Source organism: Agelaius tricolor, unplaced genomic scaffold, assembly GCF_023055355.1.
Source record: "Agelaius tricolor isolate 1412-34295 unplaced genomic scaffold, bAgeTri1.0.p SCAF_15, whole genome shotgun sequence".
In the NCBI taxonomy this organism is placed as follows: domain Eukaryota; kingdom Metazoa; phylum Chordata; class Aves; order Passeriformes; family Icteridae; genus Agelaius; species Agelaius tricolor.
The window spans coordinates 13,134,965-13,159,197 of NW_027269275.1; the positions used below are offsets into that span (position 1 = coordinate 13,134,965).

Consider the following 24,233-nt stretch of genomic DNA (forward strand, 5'->3'; position numbering starts at 1 on the left):
GCTCCAGTGGCCACCACATGGAAACAGCCCCGCTGCCTCTGCCTGCCTCTGGTGGGTGCTAGTGGAGGGTCACTTAGAGCACTGCTTCTCATCATCCACTGCAAGGCTTTACTAGGCACAGAATAATGCTTATTTTACAAGGGGGAAACAAAATCACCGGGGAACTGTTGTAGTGACAGAACCCAGGTGGGTTTCCAGACTTGCCCACGGCTCATTCCTGACACGCTACAGGGACCCAGCACAGTCACTGCACCCTGGGCACTGCTTCTGGTTGTTGTACTAAATCCTTCAGTTAGGTTGAAATGCAGCTTCTGCTGTCAGAGGTCAGGAAATCAAAGCAGGTGTTATTGTTTTACCTGCAGCAATTCCCTTAGATGAGCACTGTGCTTCCCTGGCTAGGGCAGCAGTTGAAATGCTCCCCATGGCTCCTGTCCAGGCTGTCCCTGGGAGAGGCTGCTGCTGCTGTGGTGTGGAGCAGGGATCCCCAGGGGCAGCTCATGGGAGCTGGTGGCAGTGATCCCTCATGGAGCAGCTCCCAGGGAACTGCCAGCAGTGATCCCTCACAGAGCAGCTCCAGGGAACTGCCAGCAGTGATCCCTCACAGAGCAGCTCCAGGGAACTGCCAGCAGTGATCCCTCATGGAGCAGCTCCCAGGGAACTGCCAGCAGTGATCCCTCATGGAGCAGCTCCCAGGGAACTGCCAGCAGTGATCCTTCATGGAGCAGCTCCAGGGAACTGCCAGCAGTGATCCCTCACAGAGCAGCTCCAGGGAACTGCCAGCAGTGACCCCTCACAGAGCAGCTCCAGGGAACTGCCAGCAGTGATCCCTCACAGAGCAGCTCCCAGGGAACTGCCAGCAGTGACCCCTCACAGAGCAGCTCCAGGGAACTGCCAGCAGTGATCCCTCACAGAGCAGCTCCAGGGAACTGCCAGCAGTGATCCCTCACGGAGCAGCTCCAGGGAACTGCCAGCAGTGACCCCTCACAGAGCAGCTCCAGGGAACTGCCAGCAGTGATCCCTCACAGAGCAGCTCCAGGGAACTGCCAGCAGTGATCCCTCACAGAGCAGCTCCCAGGGAACTGCCAGCAGTGATCCCTCATGGAGCAGCTCCAGGGAACTGCCAGCAGTGATCCCTCATGGAGCAGCTCCCAGGGAACTGCCAGCAGTGATCCCTCACAGAGCAGCTCCAGGGAACTGCCAGCAGTGATCCCCAGGAGTAGCTCCCATGGAACTGGTGGCAGTGATCCCTCATGGAGCAGCTCCCAGGGAACTGCCAGCAGTGATCCCTCACGGAGCAGCTCCCAGGGAACTGCCAGCAGTGATCCCTCATGGAGCAGCTCCCAGGGAACTGCCAGCAGTGATCCCTCATGGAGCAGCTCCCAGGGAACTGGTGGCAGTGATCCCTCATGGAGCAGCCTCTGGCAGCACCCCCAGGCTGTGCCCAGATCCATCGTGGTGCTGCCAGCCCAGCCAAGAACAGCCTCAGCCCCAGGGAAGTTCTGCCCCTGCCATGCCCTGGCCACACCAGGACCACGCTGCTGAGAGGCCACACCAAGCATTTTCATAAGTTTTTCCTCTTTTGCTCAAACACTTCCCTCTTCCTCCTTTGAAGCTGGGTGCTGGGTATAATGAGCTGGAAATAGTGCAAACCCTATCTTGGCCCTCTGAAATATTCAGCTATCTGCACGTTAAAAAAGCAAGCAGGAAGGCTGGTTAATGAGGAGCAGAGGGGAATTGGGGCTGTTTGGTGCCTGTTTCTGAGCTTTCCAAGATATCTGGATTTAATAGGCTGTTGCAGAGCTGGGGTGCACTGGCGTTGGGAGTGTTGGCTTCTGCTTTGGCTTGATTGAAACTTACTGCTCAATCATCCCAGGTTTACTTTTCCTTTTGACGTTTCTGACAAATTTTAATGATAAAGTTTGGAAACTTTGGAGCTGGCAGTCTGCCTGGAGCTGATAGAGCAGAGAGGTTTCAGCCAGCCCATTCCCACTCAGGCGCAGCACAGAACTACACTGCCTTTCTAAATCTGGGATCTGAGCTGTCCCCAGTCAGAAGTGGGGACATTAATTTGGCAGGGGACAGTGTGAGGGCATTCTATAGGTCCCAGTGTGTTCTAAGAATGCATGGGGTTACTGTCAGTAAGTTATGGTGTTCCCCCATTCTGAAGATGAAGCACCTGCTATCTAAAATGTTCTTCTTTCTCTCTCTCCTGTTTGCCATGGCCATGCATCCCCTGCTGCTCTTCCAGGATTCAGAGCTGTGTGAGCCCCCTGCTCTGGGTTTGCTGCTGTCAAAGCACTGAGCTGTTCCTTAAACTCAGTGGGATACACAGAACATCCAGCCTCTGCTCCAGCACCAGAGCAGCTGTGCCCTTGCTGTGGCTGTTCCAGCAATTTCCTGAGAACATCACTTGTACTCTCCTGGCTCTGTCTGGGTGCAGGAGGGAACTGTAGCTTCAGAATTGATTTCCAGCAAAATGAAGCTTTTGGCTGCTCACCTGGAGGTGGAAATAAAGTAAATCAGAGAATCATAGAATAGTTTGGGTTGGCAGGTATGTAAAGTTCTAGAACCATCTAGTTCCAATCCCCTGGCATGGGCAGGGACACCTTCCACTGAAGGCTACTCAAAGCCCCATCCAGCCTTGCACTGAACAATTCCAGGGATATTATATAGAAAGTGACCTGATAAGCTACAGAACTGCTATTTTGACTTGTCCCTACAGAGAAACCCAGGTTTCCCTCCTGGCTGCTGAGGCCAGGCTCTGGTGGGTGTGTGTGACCTGTCCTCAGCCAGAGTGGGCAGAGGGGAAGGTGTTACCCAGGGTAGCTTCCAGAGGCCTTTTCTTCAGATATGGTGAAGGTCACTTGGAATTCAGAAAGGCAGGAGCTCCCTCAGATCCCACATTATTCTTGTAGGAGACCTGAAGGGGAGCACACCAGGGGCTGCAGTGGTTTTACATCTCTGCCCATCACCCCAGGACCTCTCCCTCAGCAGAAATCTCCCCCAGTGGGAAGCACCTGCAGGATCCCCATGCCTGGCAGGAGTAAGAGCCTTGCAGCAGCTTGAAACCATGCACAGCTTTTGATGTGAGAGTGTGGAATTGCAAAGGAGTCTCCCAAATAAACCCCTTGCTCTGCTTTGATGTGGCAGGGCTCAGGAGCAGATTTAAATTTCTCTCTGTGATTCCCAGGCCACCTCTATTCTGCACACAAAGAAATGCTTAACCTTGCAGGGAGTTATGTATCACACTGCAGTTTGCTGATGCATAAAAATTAACTATTTTTTGCATAGGAAAATAGCAGCTATGCTATTTAATAATTTAGTATAAGTATCCAAATATCAGTTTTTCCTCCTACTATTTATTTTATTGTATTTTTCCTTGCCTGTAGTAATTCTTGTCCAGAACAGTTATTTTTAGGGCACTGCAGGAGATAAGTTCTGCTCTCTTTTAGCAAGGTCTCACTGTAAAAATTTTGCCTTAAATGCAAGGAAGAACTTTTGAAGTCAGGATTTACTGCTCTGGGATGGTTGAAGCCCAGAGTGATCTCATATTAACAACAAGCTGTGCTGTCTTTGTGTTTCATTTTCACCTTAGATCAAATATTTAGACAGGCTGTTAGTGGCTCATGGGCTTTGACAGGGGTTTGGTAGAGGAAAGTTTGCTGATGTTTTTTGAATCACAGAATGATCAAGGTTGGCAAAGCCCTCTAAGATCATGGAGTGCCCCTGGAGTCCATCACTGTCCCCAAGTGCCACATCTATCACAGTTAGTGATAGATATATATCACAGATAGTGATCCCACCACTTTCCTGGTCAGTCTGTTCCAATGCTTGACCACCCTTTTAGTAGAGAAATTTTTCCTAATATCCAGTCTGTGCACAGTGCTTCAGGAAGGTTACTGAAGAAGGGGTCTGCAACAAGGCTGCTGGGCAATAAACAGAAATTTTGGGCATCCAGTGCAATTTGGGGAATCATCTGCACAATCTCCTCTAAAACAGAATTTCAGGTTTTGTATAGCTGAGTCTGCAATGTCACATGTTACACCTAAGAGTTCAAATACAAAAAGAAGGTGGGACCTGTGGGGAGGGGAGACACTGAAGGCACTTTAATGGAGAAGGAAGTAAATGTTCAGTAAATGTTCAGTAGATGTTCAGGATGACAGAGAGGGGATGAGACTGAGTAGCAATGGAGAGAGCAGGGCAGGTGTTTGGATATGTGGGGAGCCAAAGGCTTTGGGAGAGATAATGAGGCAGTTTGGGTCAGGAGCTGCAGGCTCTGCACAGGAACCTCCTGCTTTGCTGTGTCTGTGCTTGTGGAGCTCACAGGGCAGAGGCTTCAAATGAGTAAATAAATCAAAGGTGCTAAAAAGCTATGGTTGCTCAAAGTCAGTCATCCATTTAATAGCACCCAATATAAAAAGGCAGTCTCAGGTCAGCTAAGATGAAAAACAGCTGGGAGGCAGTGGCAGTTGGTGTCTGGAGCTAAGCTGGGTCTGCTGATGGCTGCAGCAGCCTGGAAACACAGATCTCCTGATGGGGAGAGTGAAGGAGCAGAGGTGAAGGTGTGTGCCCAAATCCCTTCAGCAACCACTAGAACAGCAGCAGTGTGTTATCAGCATTATCCTCATACTAAATCCAAAGCACAGCACTGTACCAGCCTCTAGGAAGAAAATTAATTCTATCCTAACCAAAACGAGGACACTCCATTATTTATTTATTTATTTGTTTATTTGTCTATCTATCTATCTATCTGTCACTGTTTGTTTATGGTTCATAGCCCAGAGGTCTGCTTTGTGCTATCACACTGACCCTGGTGCACAGCCATCCCCACAGCCTCCCCTCCAGCCCCTCTTGCTGCCCAGGCTGCAGCCCAAGGAGCCCATGGAGGATTCACCTGTTGCCTCTCAGAATGAATTCTTTGCCAGGGGGTTGCTCACTGTGGGCTCTGGTTTCCTTGCCTGAGTGTTCTCCCACTGCTGTGCCCTAAGCCAGACCAGATGTTCCTGCACACAGGGTCCCAGGCTCAGATCCCCTGCAGCTCCCAGCAATTGCACTGGAGGGGCTGACTCTGCTTTCCTTGTGCTGCTACAGATGTGAAGCAAATGCACTGAAATCAGCTCTTGACATTCCTTTTCTTTTTAAACTGAGAGCAAATTACCTGGATAGTGAGAGGAAAACTGAAACACCTTACCTCCTGTTTTCTGGAGGAAAATGGTGGCTGGAGAAAGCTTTGTGGTCTGCATGCATTTCTGTCTGAATCCTCTTCTAAATGTTTGGGTGATTTTTGCTATAACCTCTATTAAGCAGCAATTACATTGAACCTAACCAGGCTATTTACACCCTGGGGAAGTCAAATTTCAGCCCTTAATTTATAAACAACCAGGAATTTCTGTGGAAGGCATTCCTAGATACCTGTGATCAGAAGTCCAAATTCAATATAATGGGTGAGCACAGAAACCACCACCACCCCCCCTCACACACACATATTTAAATCAGGTCATTACAGCAGGGTGAGAATTATGTGGGAAATAAGTAGAGTCTTCACAAAAGATAGTGAGGGAAAATGTGTTATATCAGTCCTGCCTGTCTCCCTACCTACAGCTTGCATTTGATAACTATCTATAGCTGCCATTAAAAATAATTTCAAAATTACTTCCAACTCTAGGATGACAAAAGGCTTGATTTCATGAAAAAAGCTGAGCAGCTTGGGGAAAATTCTGGCATGCTAATGGACACTGCTTAATGCCCAGGCAATTCATGATGGGAATGGGGTGCAGTTTTCTGACTACAATGGAAATCCCATTTTTCTCCAGTCCAAGTCCTACAGGGAAGATTCCCAGCCATTGTCTGCTTGGTGCATGCAGCATTACCCATCACCCTAGACAAGAACCAGGCTTTAAGTCATTCTTCAATGCCTTATACTGACTGATGTGGTAATTTTGAAATGAAAGTCACTTTCCCCCTATTTTAATGGAAATGAAAAGGCTAATCCAGTCACAAAAAGGATCCTCAGTCCTTCTATCCAGTGCATCCCATTCCCAGATTTTGGGTATGTCCCAATTTCCATTTTACCACAGAACTTCATCCTGTGCTGCCAGAAGAAAGAAGAAGTGCAAAATTGGCTAAATATTGTGTTTGATGAAGACCAAAGTTAGCCAAATTCCCAAAGAAGAGATGCTCTTCATTCCTGGGAGGAATGACTAGGGAGGGGATCTGACTCCTTCAGGGATGTTCTTTCATTTGCTTTGTGCACCTGATGTTCCTCCAAGGCCTCATCCAGCCCCAGGAAGGAAAGATATTCTGGGAAGATAAAAGCCCCAGAGGTTTCCATGAGCTCATGGCACAGAGAAGATGCTGGAGGTGGAGCTGCTGGGGCAGGTGCCAGTGATCTTTGGGGTGTGTGCCCAGCCTGCCCTGCACTGGGGGCACTGCCATGGGAGCTGTCCTGGGCCACATGGAAAGCACCACCTCAAAACTGTGCTCATGGCAAGAAGACAAAGGAGGGGATCATGCCCAGCACACAGAAAAGCATTTATCAAGTGTTTTTCAATGAACTGAGTGAGCAAAACCCCAGATCCTGAAGTTCAATCCCTGGCTTTGTATGTGAAATTTTCTTCTTCTGTGCCAGCATAGCCCAGTAGGACCCACCAGCACTCCCAGCTGGCATTAGGAATGCACAGGAGTGTTTCAAACAGAGATTATTCACTATATTGGAAACATCAATATCTCTCTCAGGTTATCTGCTTGGTGTGGCACTGACCCTTGTGAAAACAGCTGTGCTGGGCATTAGTTAAGTTTCAAAATTATGGAGCCATCCCATAAATTTCTTTCACTAGAAAATTACTGTAATTGTAGTAATTTCCTTGTAATGATGTGTGCTACATCTCATTAGCAAAGGCACTGGCAGGGGCTGTGTTCCAGTGCCAGTGGCCCTGTTCCTGTGCAGAGCCACCCAAACGTGGGCTGTGGTGGCTCTGCAGCCTCAGCCAGGGCAGTGTGGGGGTGAATCACCAGCTCTGGGTGAATCACCAGCCCTGCTCCCCCCTGAGTGCAACTGCCCCAGCACAACACTGGGAGGCTGCAGTTGAGGTGGGTGGATTTTGGTTTTCTTGCCTGGGTCAGTGGAGAGGAGCTGCAGATGATTTTTGGAGCAGGCTGGGTCAGGCACACCCCTTCTTTGCCCAGTGGAAGGGTTCAGATCACATCTGTGGGGCTGGAGGCCATTTTCCCCAAGCCCAGGATGGAAAGCTCAAGCCCTTATTCCCCTTTGGTTAAATGAATGAAGTCTCTGCTCCTGGCTTCTGAGGGGGCTGGATGGAAGGTTCAGGGTGGAAGCCAATCCCTGTTCTTGCTGGCTCATCTATCTGCACATGCATACCCCCAGGAAATAAGAAAAAATAGTTCTCATTTTTATTCACAGGCCCCACTAAAATCCAATTTACTTACCCATAGCTGTTGGGCACTTGCAAGTAAGTAGAGCTTAGAGCATTTTAGAGCTCACAGAGCAATAAAAGTAAATAATGAAGTACAGTCATAATAATAGCTGGAAAATATATTCATAATGTATCTAGAAAATATATGAGCAGTCTCAACCTCATGTAATTGAAAACATATTTAGCAAACTCAGGCTCAGAACAGTGACCTTTTTTTGTAGCTGCTTTAAGCCATTTGTATCACTGAGTGAATTTCCAGAACCTCAGCCACCAGATTTCCTATACTTTGGACGATTTATGATCTCCGTTTGATTTTTCCCTGGGCTGTGTTAGCGAGTGAGAACAGCTTGATTGTGTGAGTTAGAAGGTATAAAAGCCACTTCTGGACTCCTCACATTTTCATGATGGCAAATGGAGATATAATAACATCCCAGTTGGGGCTTTCTGATGCTCTCTCTCACGTCCTTCCCTCTTCAGTTAGTTCTAACTTTGATAACTCTGTTGGGCTGGTAATTTGCTTTGGTCTTTGCCTGTGATTGAATTATTTTGAAAAGCCAGGGGAAAATGAAGATTGCACTCTCAGGAAGAAGTGATGGCAGGATAGCTGTGGCCTGATGATCTCTTTTCTCAGCCCATCAGTGTGAGGAAGGCAATTTCTAGTTGGTGGCACTTGTCCTTGCTGGCAGCTGGGTGCTACCCTCGAGTGCTGGCTGGGAAGGGGAGGGAGGGAGTCACTGGAAATAGGTGCCTGCCTTTGGTATGGTTGCCCAGATAAAAAACCACAAATACTTGTGTAGATCTAGATCTCTAGATTTTAGGATCTTTATGATCTAGATCTCTTTGAGATCTCTAGATCTTAAAAACGATGGAAACTTTATTTGATATAATGATGGAAACTTTGGTAAGATATGGCAAAGAATATCATTTTTTCCTTATGCTTCCTGTCAGAAGTAGCTCCCAAGGGCTGAAAGATGCCAGAGCAGCTCTACAAGGCAGGGTGGGGGTGAGGCTGAACCAGCTGAGGCTCTGCCTGTCCCTGGGGAGAGTTTGCACCTCTTGAACCCAGGAGCTTTCTGCAGAAAGCTGCTTTCTGGAGGTCTTATCCATTCCCTACTGAGTGCAGGCACTTCTGCTGGCAGGAGAAGCTGGGACTGTCCTGATAAGGCTGCTCCTGGCCCACAGTGCCCCATCAGCTCTCACTTATCACGGCAGCTGCCAGCCAGGGCACCTGGTGTCGCTACCATTGTGGTCAATCCTCCTCACCCGGGGTTTGTAACAGTTTAATCTGAGCTGCCAGATCCCAGCCCCTCTCTTCTGCTGCCTCTTATCACCCTGAGGTTCCCTGAAGGCATCTTTGCCTGCTGGGCTCCAGAAACCCAGGCTCTCGGGCTGTTCCACAATTAGAGATATGCAGCTCAAGGATTATCTCCTAACTCAGAAAGGTTTTTGCTTTGTGTGCTTGCAGACAAGTATTCCAGTGTATATTAAATAACCATCAGCTTTAAGCTGACTGGTACTTGCTGCTGGTGGCTGGGGGGAGATGAAAGTCCTGAGCACTGCTTGCAAATAAAACTGGTACTTTTATCCAAATTCTGTGGGGTCAGAATGCTTTTATTCAAGCAGTGCTGTGGGGTCCCCAGACAACAAAAATTAAATAAAACTCACTGTCACCTCCTTCTTCCTCTAGATCCTTACATCATTCTGGTTTATTACTTCAGGCTGTTCAATGCCAACAAAAATTCAGAGCATGTTGGTTTCCAGTGCTCTGACCTGTCATGGTAGTTGGTATCTCTCTACCTGTTCTCTCTGGACACTCTGAGATAGGAGTCAGAGCAGTGTTTTGGCACAGATTTTAAACACAGATATTTCAGAAACTGCAGCAAAAATGCATCCTGGAGCACATTACTACATTACTACTAAAAAAAAAAAAAAAGTATCAAAAGACCCAGAGCAAAACAAATCAAGCAAGAGCAAAATGCAAGACAGAAGTTAGAAGATATAAACTAGATAAAGGGTGTGGATTTTTTTCCTTAAACCTTTGTGTTTTTCAGAGTTAAGCAAACTGTAAATTCAGATCAAAGTCCTCTCCTGAAAAAAAATCCACTTCACTGTTCAGTTTCTCTTTCCCAGGAACTTGGTTTATGTGACTTTCCTGGGAATTTATTTCTGCTGCCCTGTGTGTGGAAGGACAGTTTGAAGGTGAACAAGCACTGATTTATGGTTTACAATAAAGTGTTCTATATATAAAGAATTGTTTAGCCCTTGTGGGATAGAAAAGCTGTCATCCTTTTGATCTTGGTGCTTGAAGATGTGCATTCATTGCCAGTGAGGATCAGAAGAAACCAAACCTTGATCTTAGCTGGGATCCTGCATTTATAGGAGCACTGAGGGGAAAAGCCTCTGGAGCAGTGGTGCAAGGTGGGGAGGTGGAGATGAGAGGTGTGCATGGGGCTCCTGCCTGGAGCCTTTTCATCTCCTCCAGGGACAGGATGGCCCCACAGGTGAACCCCCAGGTGACACTGGGGGATGCCCCAAGCCATAGGCTCTTGCTGAGCTACAGGTGCTTTAGTGTTCTGTAAACTAAAAAAAGCAGATTTGGGACCATTCCCTGAGCTGTGCATTGCAATTCTGCACCCTGCCTGCTGCAAAAAGGTCACATTTTGGGGAAGGAATGGGGAAAACAATAAAGGCAGCCTGTAGCCATTGTGGTGCTGTGGAAATGGTGCCCTCTTCACCCAGTGTTGCTGTAGACTGCTCTCCTGCTGTGCTCCTTCCATAATTGCCAATTAAATGGGCATCTTAGACTCAGTTTATCACTGCTCTAAATTTGTCTATGCCAGGCAAGGGAAACTGGGTTAGCATTTGGCAGTGCAGGTATGTTTTAGGAGCAGCAGCCTTACTTTGGGGAAGGAATATTGACGTGTATGTGGAGAGTTGGATAATTTTTTTCCTCTAGCATCATTTCCTGAAAAAGAAACAGCAGGGTTTATTATTGATTTGATTAAATAATAAATGATACATTCTCCTACCACAAAGTAGGCAGCATTTCCAGCCTGTGACTCTTCTGTGGGTATGAATGGAAAGATTTTAAATCATATGGGACCTGGGGTAGATATTCTCCCCTGCTGCACACCAGAGTGTGGTGTCAGCAGCTTGGACAAGAAATGATAAATTAAAGTTTCTTTAGAGTTTCTTTTGTCTTTCTCCTGTTGCTTTATTGCTGAGCTTCTCAGGAGCTTTCTCACAGGAACAGCTTTCTCTGTTCCTGTCCACAGGGCACAGAGCAAGGCTCCAGATTTACCTGTTACATGTAAGCCTTTGTCACCTTATCAGTCAAACTTGTGAGAGTCTTTCTTTCAGCCCCTTCTACATGAACTTGATAATTTCTTTTTCTTCCCAGTCACTTAAGGAGTCCATAGTGGCCCCAGTATTAGATGAACACTGGGACCAATATATAAAATAACAGAGAAAGTCTTTGGCCAGATTTCCACATCAGTGAAATAGCTTCCATTTAACATTTCTGTCCAGAGCAGGGACATGGACTGTGCTGGAGAGGATGCAGAGATGGCAGGAGACACTGCTGGGTCTGTTGTAATTCTAGCCCAGGATCTTTTCCTATCTGGCAAATGTCCCTTAATGAGCATCCTGCATCATTTGAACATAGGGTAGACAAAATACTCCATAATTTCTTAAATGTAATTCAGTTTTAGGATGAAGCTCACCAGTTTTTCCTCTTTGGTTTTGAGCCATGCTTTGGGTTAAGAGCCCAATTTGTTGCCAATGGCCAGTGCATCCCTACCCAGGAGCATCTTCCTCTGCTCTGGGCCAGCCAGAGCTGCAGGGTCCCACCCTGAGGCCTCCCAGCTCTGCTTTGGCTGAGGGACAGCTTTGCAGAAGCACTTGGAGATAATTTTGGTGTGAACCTTTAAATCTGTAAATAAGTCTTGCTTTTCAGCCTTGCCCCTCACTCTGCTGTCCCCTAATGGTGCTGTGTTGCTGTTTGCAGACGATGGGAAGCTGTCCCTGGAGGAGTTCCAGGCCTTCTTTTCTGATGGGACACTCAATGAAGAGGAACTTGAGAAGCTCTTTCACACCATTGACTCAGACAACACCAAGTAAGCCCAGGGTGCTGACACCCTTCCATTTCACAGTGTTTGGATCACAGCAGGGTGTGCAGCAGCAGTGCTTCAGCTCTGCAAAACTCTGTAAAATCTCCATTTCTGCTTGGTTTGTGTCTTATCCTGACAGCCATTATAATTGCTTTTATCTAGTGGGTTTTTTCAGGCCATTTTCTGGCCTTTGCAGCATTGAAATGATGCTTAGTTTAATGTGGGCATTTAAACTCCTCTTTACCTTTTTCACTTTACCTAAAAGCTTTGCTGTGCTATTAAAGGCAGCAGTGTGAATCTCTCTAAGCATGGACCCATCCAGTCTCTTTGTGGTGTCTCTGCATCCCCTGCACCTGGACCGTGCCTACTTCACTTCCAATCCCAAAAATGCCCTGGCAAGCAGTGACTGTTCTAGCACTTAGAGAAACAAACCCCTTCATCTCCAAGGTGAGCTTCCTCCCAAGCCCTGTAGGCACCACAGTGGCTGTTTGGCCTCTGCTCTGGTCCCACAGCCCAAGGGGCCCCTCTGGGCACACAAACCTGGCCAGGCAGCGAGGGCTGGACCAGGAGCAGCCCTGCACTGTCAGCATCGTGCCTACAACAGCAGCAGGGGAAATGATGGCAGGGAGGGCTCTAGGTGTGCCTTCAGTTTGACATGACATCAAAGCTGGAGCTAAACCTGGCCCCTGACTGCTCTCCCTGAGCATCAAACACCTGCAGGCTGTGCCAGGCCACCAAACTGAGTTGACAGGCTCATTAGCAGCTGTTGTTTCCTTTCCCCTCTGTCTTTGTCTCTCCCTTTGCCTTTGGTGGGGTCTGAGGTGTTTGTGAGACCCTGACAGTGCCTGGTGCCAGCAGCATTTGGGATCAGCCCAAAGCCATGGATTTCTGGTGGGAGCCCCCTGCCAGCAGGTGACAGCAGCACAGAGGACACAACCCACTGCTGGGTTTTCCCTTTCTGAGAGGAATCTGCCTTCAAAAGCCTGAGTGGTTTTGTCTGTTGGAAAATACAAATGAAAACCAGCTTTGAGTCACATTCCAGTGTGACTCTTACTCCTCTGGAGAGAAAACATCTGTCCAAAAAGCTGAAGAAAGGAGAATCCAATTCCAAATGAGAAGTCTTGAAGCAAGTGATTGAAAAATAATAATCTGGTTGATTATAAATCCTTCTGGCATCAGGGAGATGGAGCTTTGCCCATGTGAGTGGTGCATTTTTTGCCACCCATCCAAAAGATCCAGTGGAAAGCAGTGATTGTGCTGGAGGGCACTGGCACCAAAGCAGCAGCTGTAAAACTCATCAACACAGTGCAGGGACTGTTGAAGAATTTCCAAAGCAAATGTCAGGTTTCTCAAAATCATGTCTTTTCAATGTGTGTACCTCCCAAAGTTTTCCAAGGTCGAAAATACCAAAGACCAGCTTAGTATTTACTTTTCCCTGAACCAAAGAAAGTTCAATTATCTTATTACTCTTATTACTAAGTTTAGTGATCTTATTACTTAAACTCTGAGAGTGATCCATCCTTTCTAAAGGCTCTTCTTCCAGAGCTGCTGCCTCATGCTTTGTGGGTCTGTTTATCCAGCTCCAGGTGATGCTCCCAGATGGGCTCCCAATAGACTCTGGGACTTGGCTGCTCACCTGCCCCTGTTCTGAAATAATTTCTGGCATTGCCTGAGCTTATCAGTGCCCACCTGGCCTTTGGAGGGGTGCAGATGGTTCATGTGCAATCCAGGGACTTGGGGTGAGTGTGGGGATGTTTCTTCTGGTCTCCTTGAAATGGGAAATTTGATTGCAGCCCATTTTTGCTTGGGGATTGTAGGGAATTTGCAGCTTCTCCAATCCTTAGTAAAGGATGTCTTCTAAACTGGACAGAGAGAAAATGTGCCATTTGTCAATGCCATGCAGCAGTGCCGCTGGCAAGGAGCCTTGGTGAGCGGCTCCCAAGTGTGACAAGAGCTCCTACATCCAGCAGGGATTGTCTTTGGCCAAGCTGGCTGATGGAGTCATCAATACCTGTTAGGGACTGAAACGTGCAGAGAGCAGCAGAGCATCTGCTCTTCTTGGCTGGAAGGAAAAGCAACGAGCTGGTCACGCTTCCACGTCAAACCCTTGCATGAAATTGGCACTTGTTTATTGATTTAGAAAGCACAGACATCAGAAAATTTATCCAGCTGGGCAAGGAAAATATTCCTTGTTTGTAATCTGCAAGAGCTGCCTTAGTTTTCAGAAGACCTATTCAGAGCCAGGCTTCCTTCTGCAAAAGTGTTTTTCTCTTTGAACTGGGTAATTTGCTTGATGCAGTCTTGCACCCAGTAAAGTCCTTCAAGTCCAAGTCCTGTGTGCTCTCCCCTTGCTGTGCCTTGGGCACCTGACAGGGAATGGGTTCTGTGGGAGCCTGGAGGGGATGAGCCCCCAGGCCCTGGGGCTGCAATCCTGAGAGAGAGGAGTGGAGTGGAGCTTTCCTTTTTCCATTGTACAGGGGAGCATAGGAACAATATTAACTTGATCTTTCCCAAAGGCTCTTTGAATTACAGTCTTTTGCTATTTGATAGAAGTTTATTTATTTTTAAGTTTTTTGAAACTCTGTTTTATCTCCCCTTTTTTTTTAATATTGGCCATTGAATCACAGTTTTTTGCTATTTGATAGAAATTTGCTTATTTTTAAGTGTTTTGAAACTCTGCTTTATCTCCCCATTTTTTTTTAATATTGGCCATTGCGTTTGTTTAGTGTGCAAAGCAAAGTTTGCTGTTGAGATTACATTACAGCAAGAGTAGAAAATGAAGAAGATTATGTTCCTGCTGATTATTAGTAATTGCTGCTACCAGCCAATTACAAAAATGTTGATTCAATTTCCTGGAGTATTTTTAGAACCGGAGAGCTGCCTTACTGGAGTAGATAAAATGAATGTCTGTACCAGTTTCTTGACTGGGATTAGCTGGGGAGACAGTGGGAAAGAGAAAAGCTGGGCAGAGGAGAGGGAGGCTGAGGTGGGTTGCGGGAGCAGGAGGAGCTGAGCTGCTCTGGGGGTCAGCCCTGGGGTGCTGTGGCTGGAGGGGTCTGTGCTCCTGTCCCAGAGCCCCTCTGGCAGCAGGGTGCTCCCAGCAGGATGCTGAACTGGAAGGGGAGATTCCAGAATAACCCAGCAGCACCAAGGAGCTTTTTCCATTCTTCTTGGCTGCCTGGGAAGTGTCTCTAGGGCATTAATGGTGAGGGGTGCTGGGCATGGGCTTCAAACACCCAGCCCAGGTTTTATACCAGGTATCTCCATGCAAGAACTGTGCTGTAGGTCCCACAGTCACCAAATAACTCATCTGGCAGCAGGAACGTGCAAAAGGTGTCCTCTGTTCCTCTTGGCATTTTTTGGCAAAATTATATTCAAAAGCAACAAAAAAGTAGCATTTTTCTCTCTGTTGCTCACACTGTCTCTCCCCCTTCTCTCTTCCCAGCTACAGCTGGGGGGCAAGAACAAGACATGGCTGGGTAGGTTTTCACCACTGGTTTTAGCTGTTATTTCAGGAGGTTTCAGCAGTGCTCTTTGGGGAGCTGCCTGAAGATTACTGGAGAAATAATGATATGTTACAATTAATACCAAAGCTACTGGAACAGCACCAATATTGTGCCATATATGTGCATGTGATGTATGGGCACACATAACTAAATATATACTTTTTGTTTAGTAGTGGAAATGGGCTTTATAAATCATTGGATTAATGGTTACCTGGGAAATTCAGTTATATTTGCAGAGTTGTTTACACACCTGCTTACTTTTCCCTAACAAGATGTATCAATTTTAAAAGGAAAAATCTTTGCAGGTATAGGGTCAAACAAGTTTTAGGGTCACAAAGGAACAGATAAAACCTTTTAAAGGTATTACTGTGGTAGTGGACAAAGCTTGCTTGCCTGGCTCACAGCTCCCATCTCCTGCCAGCTCCCTGGGCTGGCACCAACTCCCCCTCTGCATCCTCTTGGATGGAGGAAGCACCTCTCAGCTCCTGGGGAAGCACTGGGATGTCAGACATGGCTGTTGACCAAACAAGTGTAGTCCTTGCAGGGGATTTTAAAAATTCCTTTTCTACCTCATTCATTTTTCATGGCTGGAGAGGACAATCCTTTGGGGAGGGATCTGCTCACTGGAGCAGGACTGCTCAGATGAGCTGCACAGGTCCATTCACAAGGAGACAAGGACATGGCATTAGCATTTTGCTGCTCTGTCGTTTGTTATCTCTTTGCTAGGCTTACAGCTATTCTTCTAATGGCTTTGTTCTTCCCCTCTCCCCAGTCTAAATGAGCTCTTCTCTCCAGTGGCAAGCACTAGAAGAGGCTGGAGTGTGTAGGATAATTAGCAGCAGCTTCTCAGAAGCCTTTGCAGCTTCCCCAGACTGTCACTGCTGCCACAGGATTGTGACAAATGGAGAACAGAGCTCCTGAGCTGTGCTCCTGTACTGCCCTGGCAGGGCCACCTCCCATCCCTGAGGCTCTGACCTGGGGCAGCTCCAGAGGGGTTGGCAGGGGATGGAGGGGAGAACTGAGCACCCACTTTGGGGTGCATCCTTCTGAGGACAGGAGGGCACCTTCCTGCTCTGACCCCCAGGGAGCACAGGGAGCTGAGTTAGAAATCAGAAATTTGGGCTCACAGTGCTATAAATCAGAAATTTGGGGTCACTTCAGGGTGCAGAGGTGCAGGGTCTGGTCAGGGTAGGTACCAGCCTGGTCAGAGCTGGGGGACAGGTGCAGGGCCCCCCCAGAAGCAGGCAATGGTCCTGATGAGCTTCTCTGCCTGCACTAATTAGCCCCACAGTGGAGCAGAGCATGTCAGGCCCAGGAGCCCTGTGCCAGCACAGCTGTGCTGCTTCCAGCTCTGCAGTCAGCTCCAGCACTGGAGGCACCCACAGTGCCAGGGTCCTGCTGTCCTCCTGCTCCAGTCCTTATTTCCCCCTGCTGGACAAGGTCTCTTGTTCCTGCTTTCTTTGGCTGCCACTGTCCCTCCAGGCACTATGGGAGGTGCTTTCCCTTCCCACCACCCACCCCAGGTCTGGTGTCCTTTGCTGTGAGACATCTCCCTCTGAGAAAATCCATTTTTTGGATTGTGCAGGGAGACTTCAGGAGCACTGCTCTGCTCTCTGTGTTTTTCTCTGGGTTTCTGCAGTCCAGTCCTCTCAAATTTGACCAGAAAGTGCTTCTACTTCTTGAGCAAGAACAATGATGATTGTGATTGAGTATTTTTTCCTGTTTTTTTTTTCTCCCCCTCCCTAATCTTGGCTATTTGCATTGCAAACCTGATTCAGTGGAATACTGTGTTTGTCTGAAGCCTGCACTACAGAGATGCCTGTGCCCATTGAAACCAGCTTCATTTCTGAATATGGAATGTTCTCAATTAACTCCCTGGGAAATAAACTATGGCTGGTTTAATCAGCCAAGATTTTGATTAACTGATTCAAGAGATAGTTCTTGTCTCTTCTGAAAGGGACAAAATGATTGCACAAAAATTACATGTCTTGCTCTAATTTCTGGCTCTCAAGAGCATGGGCACTTGGTGGATTTTGTTTATGTGGGAGATGGTTTTGAGTTCTAGCTTATTCTTCTTTAAACATGTAATTTAAACTATACAGTGCTCTATTTTTCATGTAAGTGAAGAAATGCTTGGTGCCAAGGCTGGTGCTCAGCATCTGTGTGCTGACAGAGACACAGAATGTCTCAGGCTCACCAAAGAAAAGGGGCTTTAAAAACAAATCACCCAGTGGGAAGGTCACTGCAAGAAACACAAAGCTGAAAAACTGCACAGAATCTTGTTTGAACTAACATTTGAGGCCATTTTTCTATTTCTAATCCTATTTCCCAGGTGTTTTCCAGGCAGGCTCTCTGCCAGGTCCCTGGGGTGAGGCTGTCTTGTGCTGAGGCAGGTTGGCTCTGGGAGCAGCAGGCTGGGGCTCACTGCAGAGTGAGAGGAGTGGGGAGGGTTTATCTGTGCAAATGGAGTGCAGAACCATCATATCAGGGACCTTTCTAGCCGGGAAAGGAGCTCAGCACTTTATTTTGTAGATTGTGCAGGGCCATTCTGCATCACTGGTTTTCCATTCTAGGGAATGGAAAGACACCAAGATCTTTCATTAAAACCATAAAAATTACCAAGACATTTAATTCTAACCAGCCACTTGTGTTTGAGTCATGTCTGAGGCATTCAAGGAGATTGTAGACTTTGCTTGCAGCTCCAATTGTGCAAATTTATTGGGGTTTTTCTGGGTAAATGTGCTTAGGGCACCAGCATCAAGCAGCAAACGTGTCCAGCTGCTCTTTGGTGGGCAGAGCAAGCTGTCTGCCTGGGGACTGGATTTGGGAGGAGGCTTTTTAGGCAACTTTTCAATGGCAGAAGAAAAGCATTCATGAGAAACAAAGACATTGGGGGAAATACAGCAAGAGGGTCCAGGGATTTCTTGCTTTACTATTCTTTTACTTGTTCCCTGCCAGTTGTGTGCTACATATCCAAACCTGCACATTTGCTGCTCTAATTTCTTCCTCTCCTCCATACAACTTTGGTAATAAACAAGATACCTACAAAATCTAAAAGGAGGAGAAGGCTGATTTAGTTTTACCTCATGCTCTCAATATCTTGTTATTTCCTTCTGGCAATTAGCAACCCATTCAGCTGAGTTCTGAACAATCCCTGTCTCTTTTGCAGTTCAGTGTTACAGAGATTACAAGTAGAAATTGGATTAGCCCAGGCTTTCTTATCAAGTGGAAATAGGCAAAATGTTAAATATTCAGTGATCAAAAAAGGCCATTTCTGACTGGCTTGTAGCATTGATAGTTTGTTCGTAAAAACATTAGAGATCCTCTCTCTCCAAAAAGAGTATTTGTTTGTTTTAGTGGTCTGCTTTCAAAACTGAGCTAAAGAAATAATGAGAGCTTAAAAACAAGGATATGTGACTTCTTTTGCTGTAAAGGAGAGGGCCAACAAGTGGAGGGCAGTGTGTGTAAAAGCAGCTGGAGCGTAGCTCTGCCGCAAGCCGGAGGTATTCGTGCCCTTACCGTGTCCCCGAGAAGGTGAAATGTCCCCGCACCCTTGCCTGGCTGCCGGGGAGGGCAGGGCGGGGGCGCAGCGGGGTGAGCGAGGTCGCTCGGGCTGCTGGAAATGGCTCTGGGGGTAACTCAGGGGCTTGGAACCTCTCTGAACCCGGGCAGCGATTTCCAGTCCGCGTCGCGAACCCTCGCAGCCTTTCCGCCGCTGTAAGCGGCTCATCCCGCGCTCTCTGCTGCCCATCTCCTCCTGCTGTCCCTGCTGCGGGGGGTGACACAGCCCTGCCCTTGCCGTGTCCCCAGGGTCCCCGCGGTGCCATCTGGGGGTGGCCCGAGCCCCCAGCCCTGCCCAGCGAGCCCGGGAGGAGCCGCAGGGCCGGGCCGCGGATGGGCAGGATCGCTGCAGCTGATCGCTACCGGGGAGCGCTGCCGGGAGCGCTGCCGGGGATTCCTCCCGGTGACCGCTGCCGTGACCCCTCCTGGTGATCCTTCCCGGTGACCGCTCCTGGTGATCCTTCCCGGAGATGGCTCCCGGTGACCGCTCCCGGTGACCCCTTCCAGTGACCGCTCCCGGGGGTCGCTCCCGGTGAGCGCTGCCGGGGAACGGGGCCGCAGCCGCCCTCTGTGAGCGCTGCCCGAGCTCGGGCACGCTTGTTCTGTCCTTTGGCCGGCCAGGCTGGAAGAGGCGCTCCTTGGGTTGGCGGAGCAGGGGGTGGGAGCCCTTCCAACTTTGTGTTTCTGTGGGTTTTTAAAGCATTTTTCTGAGCGCTCCGCTCAGAAACACTTCACCACATAGAAACCCCGCGTCACGGTTTTGTGAATGAGCATCACAGGCTGAAACCGTTCTTTTCCTTCCTGCTACTTATTTTGTATTTTTCTGCAAATAGGGAATCCATATCGCGCAAACCCTAAATAGTTACAGCAGCTATCCCTGTGACAGAGTTTACATTCACAGCAGTCCAGCACACCGCGAACAGCTGGCATTTAAAAACTCTGTCTGCGGCTGACAACGAAATGGATGTGCCGCCAACTGCTGTATTTACTGCTCCTGGAGTGCGTTTGGGAGGTGAAGAGCGGGGTTTACAAGCAGGCTGTGCTGCTGAAAACACTGCATGGGACCAGGATGCCAGAATTAAATAATCAGCTATCTCAATGCAACGTGATGATGATTTCACAGAAAATCGTGCTGTGTTTCCAAAGTGGGGACCCTGAGAGCAAAGAAGTTGCCTGTGCTGCCTCTGTGCTGACCATGACGTGTCCAGCCCATCCCTCCAAGGACTACAGTCCCAGCTTTGCCTGGCCCTGCCAGGTGATGAATATAATCAACACAGTAATCATCAATTTAATACATTTGGAAGTGCCATCCCTCCTAGCAGCTAGGTTACTTGTAGGCTGTAATTAAACCTGCCTTCTCTTCTTTTCTTTGATGCACTTGTGGGCAGAGTGATATTTTTCAAGAAAAAGTCATCCATTAAAAAAAAAATAAAAATGAGGGTTTTGATGTAATTTATTAGGAATTTGGCACATGCAGAGACTTGAAAATGTTTCATACTGTACTAAATGTCTGTCTTACTTAGGGTGGTGACTATGCTTAGAAACTGTTGGACTAAGCTTAGTAAATTAGTATGCTGCATTGATATATTTTTCAGGATATTAACTGTGCTGTTAGCAGGAGATTTTTTTGTGTTATCATCTTGTTCAGAGTTTTTGTGAGCTTTTCAAGAGATTCTTCTTTTGTGAGTGAGTGGTAAGAGGTTCTGGCCCACTGTGACAATAAACCATGAAATGGTTTTCCAAGGTACAAGGAATGATCCAAGAGGACATTGTCAAGGCTGGTGAGGGGCTGGGAACACAAGCTCTGTGAGGAACGTTTGAAGGCACTGGGGCTGTTTAGCCTGGAGAAGAGGAGGCTTAGAGGTGACCTTATTGCTGTCTACACCTTCCTGAAGGGAGGCTGCAGACAGCTGGGGGTCAGTTTCTGACAGAACCAGAGGACACAGTGCCTGAGTGTGCCCAGGTGTGCCCGAGTGTGCTTGAGTGTGCCTGAGTGTGCCCGGGTGTGCCCGGATGTGCCCAGGTGTGCCCGGGTGTGCCCGGGTGTGCCCATGTGTGCCAGGGTGTGCCCGAGTGTGCCCGGGTGTGCCATGGTGTGCCCGGGTGTGCCCGAGTGTGCCCGGGTGTGCCCAGGTGTGCCATGGTGTGCCCGAGTGTGCCTGAGTGTGCCCGAGTGTGCCCGGGTGTGCCCGAGTGTGCCCGAGTGTGCCCGGGTGTGCCCAGGTGTGCCCAGGTGTGCCCGGGTGTGCCCGAGCGGCTGCAGGTCGGGTCCCGCTGCTGAGGCTGTGCCTGTCCCCAGGGGAGCCATCGGGCACACTCAGGATCTGCCTTGGGGCTTCCCCAGCAAGGAGGAGCGGGAGGTGGCAAAGGGGCTCTGCTGTCATTGCCGCAGGTCGCTCAGCTAAAGGAGCAGCTCTGGTGATGCTGGCACCTCAGTGCTGCCTCTCTGCGGTGCCTTTTGTCTGCCTTGGGCAGGGGAGCCCGGCCTGCAGGGAACTGAGAGCTCCTGGTTTCTCTCTGTGCTGCTGCAGGCAGAGCAAGCCCCCCTGTGTGACTGCAGCAGCTTCACAGGGTCCTCTTGAGCAGGGAGGGAGCAGCCTTGAACAGGATGAATAAAGGAGTGTGTTTTATCCTGAGCCTACCACATTTACTGTGCTTGTTTGTAGAGAAGGTCAGTTCAGTTTACCTTGAAAAATCAGTGTTTTCCAGATTAGTGGCTTTTAATGAGGATTCTGCTGCCCTGGTGCTCCAGAGGGAAGCACACAGGGCAGAGCTCACAGCTTTGGGCACTAGCATTTCCAGTGAACGTGGGTGTGTGCTTTGGAAACTGGATCTGGGCAGCAGCTGAGCTAATGAGAACTCAGACAGCTCTAAAAAGGCAAGGGGCTGCAGAGAAAACTGTGAAACATGACTGTGCAGTGGGCCTGACTGCAGGCGTGCAGTGCAGCCCCAGTGCTGCTCACCTTCCATCCTGCTGAGCAGAGCCACACCTGGCACGGGGTGTGAAAGGGGCAAAACTGCCCCATCTTGGTCATCATCTGCCTAAATGCCAAGGAAAGGAGTGCAAGGAGCAGGAAGAAGCCAACCCCCAGGTTTAGGTGAGCAGAGCATCCTTGGGTCAATAGACTTGAGCCCAGCTGGTGAGGGAAAATCCTGTTGATAGCAAGGGCCAGTAGGAGGAGAGAGACCATCTCTCAAAGGACATAGAATGTGTTCTAAACCCCAACCCTGCACCACAGGTAATGAGACTGTACTACAAAATTAATACGAGAAAACTTCATACAAAATCCTCCTTTAGTTTCTCTCTATTTCTGGGATAATCTTTGCCCCTATTTTTTTTTTCCTTTATGTTACCAGGGCTTTGGAGAAAATCATGTTTTGTTGCTGGGCTTTCAGAGGCCCTTACTGTGCTCTCCAGGTGCTCAGTGATGGAGCACATGCCAAGGGAAGGATAAAGTTATTAGTTTTGCTTAGGAGAAGGCAGAATTTTCCTCCCCTTCAGGAGCCCCCATGGAGCTGCTCTCCACTGGTGTTTTAATCTAAATCATTGTGCTGGATGTGTCCCAGTTAGGTGCTGATCCATGTGCACTCTGCAAAACCTTTCCTCTTTCATATAATTCAGATTTTGGGAGGAACCTCTGTCTGGGAGGATGATGAACCCTGTGCCAGCTCATTCCTCATGGCTCCCCATTTGTGGTACTCTCTGCCCCACTGGGAAAAGCAAATTCCTGCTGGGTTATTCCAGGCTCACTGTCTTTATTGTTGCACTGGATAGGGAGCAGGGCAATTGTGCCTGCACCAGTATGTGGTGCACCACCTTAGGATTATTCCTGTGAAGCACACCACAGATTTATGTCATGCAAGAAATATCTGGCAGCAGATAAAGACCATCCCTTGAAGTAAAGCCGGGTGGGCACAGAACCCTGATTGCCAGCTTGCCACAGCTAAAGAAATGAAGCCCAAAACTGATTTGTGTCCTGAATCCTTCTCTGCCTGTGTCATTTGAAGCTGCAGGTGGCTGGATGCCCCTCTGGTTCTGGACAGCCTTGACATATGGTTTCTGCTGTTCCTTTGCATGTGGCACACCAGATTTTGGAAGTCCTTTTATAAGTAATACCATAAAAGTGGTCTGGGATTTTTTTCTTAAGCAATCAGGTGGGTATAAGGGAGGTATTTGGATAGGCCTTAGGAAGGATTTACCAGGACTCAGAAGAAAAAATGATGGGCTTGGAAAGTTATTTAATTCTTTAGAATTATTCAGCTCCTGACTGGCATCCAGTATTTGGTATTTCTCTTGCTCTGCCTGGAATAATTTCTCTCGCTCTGGGGTTTGTGTAAAGCATGTTTCATTGAGCTCAGAAACTAAAGATCAGAAGTGACCATCTGTGACCCTTTAGAAGGCATCTGGATGCATATTTGCCACTTCTGAGGTGTTGAGATAACACAGCGCTGTTGCTGATGGGGCTGGAAGCCTTATCATCAGATATAATAATACATTCCAGCTGCACTTGGTGTTTTTTAGTCTTTCCTAAATGAAAATGAGTTCTGCAGGTGGTTAATGCTGGAGGATAATTTGTTTCCGTGCTCGTTTGAAGCCTTGTAGCAAACCCAAAGCTGTGAATAAAAGATGGAAATAAAAGTAGAACGTGATTTCAGGAAAAAAGCCCTTCCATTTTCTGTGCTGGTGAAGTGACTAAGCCGTGTGGCTGCTGATGCAAACCTTTCATCTGCCCAAGGAAAAGGGTTATTATCTTCAGCTGAAGCTGATGGGACTGAGCAGCATTTGAGCAGCACATCCAGGCAGATATTTGCATGAGAAACGTGAGGATGAGACTTTGATGTATTTGCATCTTCTGAATCCCCGTTATGTTTTTGATTGTACTGCCCTTTGGGAGTGCCTGGGACACCTTTCCTCTGGCTGAGCTGAAACCCAGGAAGGAAATTTCATGCTCCTCTCCTCCACATTATCTTTTTCATTCTGAGATAACTTTTCCTCTCCTCTCTTCAGCTGAAGTCTGGAAGAATATGTTAAGGACAGCAAGTCAGAGGCCATCAGCCTTGCCTGAGGGAGGCAGGGAGATGCTGGGAAGGAGAGAGGCTGGGTTCCAGAGTCCTGGCTGGGTTTGCTGCAAGGAACCTCTGCAGGTCAGCAGCTGCACTGGACCAGGACATCCCTGACTCTGCTGAGCCCTCCTGAGATGTTCTCTGGGTGCTCCCTCCTCTGCTGTGCTCCCCTGGGCTGGCTTATTAACAGCCAATGCAAATCATCATCACAGGGAGTTTCCAGAAATAGTATTTTTTTTCTGGTGGAAAACATTGATTTGCTTTAAGAAAATGTTAGGTTGATCTGGACCAATGAGCTGGAGGTTCTGAGCCAAGAGCTGGAGGCTGCATGGTACCATCACCCACCCAGAGGTGTGGCTGCTGGGATGCTCAGCCTGGTGCCATAATCCCTGGGCTCTTGGACACCCTGATGCAACAGCTCCTCTGTCTGATGGTGCCTTCTTCCCAGGATAAAGTCTCAAGGATAGCAGCATGTTTCAAGAAAGGCATTCACAGAAATAAAAAAGCTTATGAACTGATGGAAAAGCAGCAGGGTCAGTGCAGGACAGCTCTGATAAAAC

General features: G+C 48.2%; 1 protein-coding gene across 1 annotated transcript in view; it reads left to right on the top strand.

Moving 5' to 3' along the window:
- Positions 1–24,233, top strand: part of NECAB2 (N-terminal EF-hand calcium binding protein 2) — a 71,279-nt gene that overhangs the window by 26,320 nt on the left and 20,726 nt on the right. Inside the window, exon 3 of the mRNA XM_071440455.1 lies at positions 11,440–11,548. Within this exon, the coding sequence (XP_071296556.1) occupies positions 11,440–11,548 (109 nt within the window). The remainder of the gene's footprint in view (positions 1–11,439; positions 11,549–24,233) is intronic.